Source organism: Lolium rigidum, chromosome 6 (assembly GCF_022539505.1).
Source record: "Lolium rigidum isolate FL_2022 chromosome 6, APGP_CSIRO_Lrig_0.1, whole genome shotgun sequence".
Taxonomy (NCBI): domain Eukaryota; kingdom Viridiplantae; phylum Streptophyta; class Magnoliopsida; order Poales; family Poaceae; genus Lolium; species Lolium rigidum.
Genome location: NC_061513.1, coordinates 103,561,445 through 103,566,196, shown reverse-complemented (window position 1 = coordinate 103,566,196; position 4,752 = coordinate 103,561,445). Strand labels below are relative to the sequence as shown.

At 46.9% G+C, this 4,752-nt stretch overlaps 1 protein-coding gene across 1 annotated transcript; it reads left to right on the top strand.

Moving 5' to 3' along the window:
• The first annotated feature begins 2,893 nt into the window (after positions 1–2,893).
• Positions 2,894–3,405, top strand: LOC124668151 (mitochondrial import receptor subunit TOM7-1). Its single transcript, XM_047205338.1, has one exon. It carries the CDS (start codon positions 2,989–2,991, stop codon positions 3,199–3,201), a length of 213 nt encoding a protein of 70 aa, XP_047061294.1. The 5' UTR covers positions 2,894–2,988; the 3' UTR covers positions 3,202–3,405.
• Positions 3,406–4,752: the final 1,347 nt, after the last annotated feature.

Sequence of the window (4,752 nt, the reverse complement as noted above, 5' to 3'; positions counted from 1 at the left end):
GGTTTAGTCTTTTGATCTATCTTACACTAAAGGTTACTAAAATATGAGCATTATTGTGGAGCTTGTTAACTCCGGCATTGAGGGTTCGTGTAATCCTACGCAATGTGTTCATCATCCAACAAAAGTGTAGAGTATGCATTTATCTATTCTGTTATGTGATCAATGTTGAGAGTGTCCACTAGTGAAAGTGTAATCCCTAGGCCTTGTTCCTAAATATCGCTATCGCTGCTTGTTTACTCGTTTCTATCGCGTTACTACTCGCTGCGTTACTACTGCTTGTTTACTCGTCCTGGGCAAAGCACTTTTCCGGTGCCGTTGCTACTACTTATTCATACCACCTGTATTTCACTATCTCTTCGCCGAACTAGTGCACCTATTAGGTGTGTTGGGGACACAAGAGACTTCTTGCTTTGTGGTTGCAGGGTTGCATGAGAGGGATATCTTTGACCTCTTCCTCCCTGAGTTCGATAAACCTTGGGTGATCCACTTAAGGGAAACTTGCTGCTGTTCTACAAACCTCTGCTCTTGGAGGCCCAACACTGTCTACAAGAATAGAAGCTCCCGTAGACATCAAGCACTATGTCAAGTTGATTATCGATCTATCATATATGTGTTGTTTATGATCTTGCATGCTCTCCGTTGCTAGTAGAGGCTCTGGCCAAGTTGATACTTGTGACTCCAAGAGGGAGTATTTATGCTCGATAGTGGGTTCATGTCTCCATTGAATCTGGGGGAGTGACAGCAACCCCTAAGGTTATGGATGTGATGTTGCCACTAGGGATAAACATCAATGCTTTGTCTAAGGATATTTGTATTGTTTACATTACACACAATACTTAATGCAATTGTCTGTTGTTTGCAACTTAATACTCGGAAGGGGTGCGGATGCTAACCCGAAGGTGGACTTTTAGGCATAGATGCATGCCGGATAGCGGTCTATGTTCTTTGTCGTAATGCCCTAAGTAAAACTCATAGTAGTCATCATGATATGTATGTGCATTGTTATGCCCTCTCTATTTGTCAATTGCCCAACTGTAATTTGTTCACCCAACGTGCTATTTATCTTATTGGAGAGACACCACTAGTAAACTGTGGACCCCGGTCCATTCTTTTACATCTGAAATACAATCTACTGCAATCATTGTTCTCTGTTGTTCTTTGCAAACAAACATCATTCTCCACACCATACGTTTAATCCTTTGTTTACAGCAAGCGGATGAGATTGACAACCTCACTGTTAAGTTGGGGCAAAGTATTTTGATTGTGTTGTGCAAGTTCCACGTTGGCGCCGGAATTCCTGGTGTTGCGCCGCACTACACTCCTTCACCAACAACCTTCACGTGGCCTTCATCTCCTACTGGTTCGATAACCTTGGTTTCTTACTGAAAGAAACTTGCTGCTGTACGCATCACACCTTCTTCTTGGGGTTTCCAACGGACGTGTGCTTCACGCGTCATCAATATGCTTGTGTTATTTAGCGACAGAACATCTGGTCTCACATCGAGGGGTGCTTTATTTTCATTTATTTTGCACCCAAAGTTGCACAGTAGTCGTCGCGTAATCCATGTAGAAAATACACATTGTGTTGTTTGTGTGTGAAATTTCGGCTATATTTATTGTCGATATGAGGTACTACGTCTAACCCCTTGGTGATTATGGAGGAGGTCTTGCATGTTATGGAACTCTTCTACATTATACAAGTAATTGCTACTAGCATAACCTATAAAGGCAACCTAGATTACCGTGTTTTTCTAATGATAGTGTGTCATATGTAGCAATGCTCATAAAGTGCTAAAGATCTACAAGATGGAAGAATTACTTGGAGCTCCACAACTACGGGATCTCTCATCTTAAGTCCTCATCCCTCAGGTTTGTATTTGGACTTAACATCCAGGACTCCATGGACTGTTGCGACGGATCAATGACAAATCTCGGACACTATCGACGAGACCGGGCTACAAAGGGATAATCTCATGTATCTTTGTCGATTTATGTGTTTGTTTATCAACTCCAGTATCATCAAAGAGTTATCGCTCGTTAGTGAGATTCGTATTATCTTCGCACTATCATTGCCTCCAAGACGACTGGACATTTTGTGAATGTCTGCGATACTACTACTCTTGACGTGCCCCGGCTACCATGCTATGACTAGCCGAGATGAGATTTGAACAATCGAAGATATTACAACTCTATCCGAAGCACATTGTCCATGCAAGAGCAACTAGGCCAAGGTATGATTTGTATTTATACAAGACTTTTATAATTTTAATTTTATAAAATACAAACATAAGTAATTTACTTTTCTAGGTAAAACCACACAACATTAATGTTGCATATTAGTCATAGTGCTTTTGCTATGCATCGCTAGCATCCATCTTTGAAAAGTACATACCCGGAACACTGAATTTACATCATATTTCGTATCATTCATTTTTCCTTTTTTAGACAATGTCATTAAAATAGATTAAGCACAATCCCTTCAAACAAACTATTTAAATTATTATCTCGTGTATTCAGTGATTCATGTAGGATGACACTTGCGTACTGTTTTTTTTATCCAATATGGGCTACCCCTTCCTTTCCATTACTTTGCAATAAGGGAAATGCAAAGTTCACAACAGTACACTTTATAAGACTACCCACATGCAGGGGGTTAGAAAGAGGTCGCCTTTGCATCCATAGGAAACCCGCTAGTAGAAACTCAATATCGAGAACCTACTACGAGGCAAAATCTACAGACACTCAAGTTAACAAAGAAAGTTTACAACCAACAAAATATGTATGTGTTTGCAGATATTTAATATTAGTGCTTCAACAAAATATTTAGACAGTGGTTTCTACTACTCATGGGCTCATGGCATCGTGGGTCCTTGGGCTCCTGGCGCCTAGTCCCACCACATCCCGACATTTCAGCCTCATCCCCTCCCATCACAGGGCAGAAATTTCCAAATCATCCACCTCTCTGCTACGCGTGTGACGGAAGCGGCCATGGCGTCGGCAGCGGCGGGGAAGGGGAAGTCCCCAGCGGACGCGGCGGAGTCGTCGGCGGCGAGCACGGCGCGGCTGGCGCGCGAGTGGAGCACTTGGGCGATGAAGAAGGCGAAGGTGGTCGCCCACTACGGCTTCATCCCCCTTGTCGTCCTCGTCGGCATGAGGTCTGAGCCCCGGCCCAGCCTCGCCCAGCTCCTCTCCCCCGTGTAGCGCTGTTCCTCCGCGAGGATGCGCGCGTTTCGGGGCCAATTCAATTCTGTATTTTGCTCATCACTTTGTAATTCCGGTTCCGTTCTTCGGTCTGTTCTGATTTTGGGTGTCCTCGATTGGCATTCATTGTCCACGACTCCACGAAAGCATACGGGCGAATGTATCAGTTGCGGGAATAAAGGATTATGCATCTCTATGTTCTAATTAGGTCTAGGGCCTGAATTCGCTTGCAGGTTCTTACAGTGGCCGTTCTTAATCTCACTTCGGTGTGCATCTCCTGTTACTCGGATGGACTGACGGCGCTGTCGTATGGTGCTGCACTGTTGCCGTGCTCATACGGGCACACCGCAGACCGCACCCGAGCCAAGACGGCAGATAGACCGTCAGAGCATGCCACGCGCGTCGTCTTTCCGGGTCTGACGGGCTCGCTACCAGCTTCCCAAGCCAACCCGTCGCCGCAGGCAGCCTCCTATCACCGTTGCTACGCTCACCCATTAGTGGGATGCCTCCATGATGGCGTCGCGCCGGCGCCGTAGCATCGCGGTCGGCGTGGCGGAAATGGGGAAGGCCGAGTCGGTGGTCACCGACATCGACGCAAGGGGCCATGGCCCACGGCGTGGCGTGCCGAATCTGCCACCTCAGCCCCGAGGGCGGCGACGGGCCTGCGACGGTGCCTGGGGCGGAGTTGATCCGTCTCGGCTGCGGCGGCAAGGAGGAGCTTGGCGACGCGCACCGCCAATGCGCCGAGGCATTGTCCGTATCTTATGAATCCGGCACATTGCGGCACTCATGCACCCGAGGAATAGCACCCGAACGATTAAAATCGTATGCCTCATGTTGAGTCGAAGAAAAATTTACAATGACATGCCCGCTTCTGGATTTACCCAAAGTCTAATTTTGCACAAAAAAACCCTAACTCCCTGTTCTTCCGTGCATCACATCTAGGGCTCATCAGCTCAAAAAAAAAAAAAAATCTAGGGCTCATAGCTTCGTTTTGCCCTTTTGCCCGACCAAGGGCGACGAGATCAAGGCCACCGTCCTCATTAATTTCTTCTGCGTGCGTGACTTGCAGTCCGGCGCCTCTTTCAACATGCTCACCCTCCACTGCCGCTGCCTTGGACATGCTCTACAACTACAAGAGCCTCGGCTTCGCCGTCAGCGACGGCGAGCTGCTGCTAGAGGAGCCGCTGAAGGGCGCCTCTGACACGGAAGGCAGCGAGGCGAGGTTTATCCGGTGGAGGGTACGAGCAATGGAGCGACATGTGGCTGAGCTCGACATCAGACCCAGCGGCATCTCATCGTTGCTGCAGGTGACGACCTGAATTTGGATACCAATTTGCTTCTGAATATGTGAGTTTTAACTGAATTTCTACACCAATTCAACTGCGATTGTGATGAATGATGATGGTGAGGTGTTGGTCTATGCTAGTTGAGTTCTGGAAGCGGAGGCAATGGATTTCAGGACTGCAGATTGCATGATGGTCTTACTTTTGTCTGGATGGTTTACAACTTGTTGGCTTGGCAAATAGCCCAGCGATTCTGGCTCTGCCT

What these genes read in the sequence shown, in the direction of transcription:
- LOC124668151 (XM_047205338.1), top strand. Translation starts at nt 2,989, where the DNA reads ATGGCGTCGGCAGCGGCGGGGAAGGGGAAGTCCCCAGCGGACGCGGCG.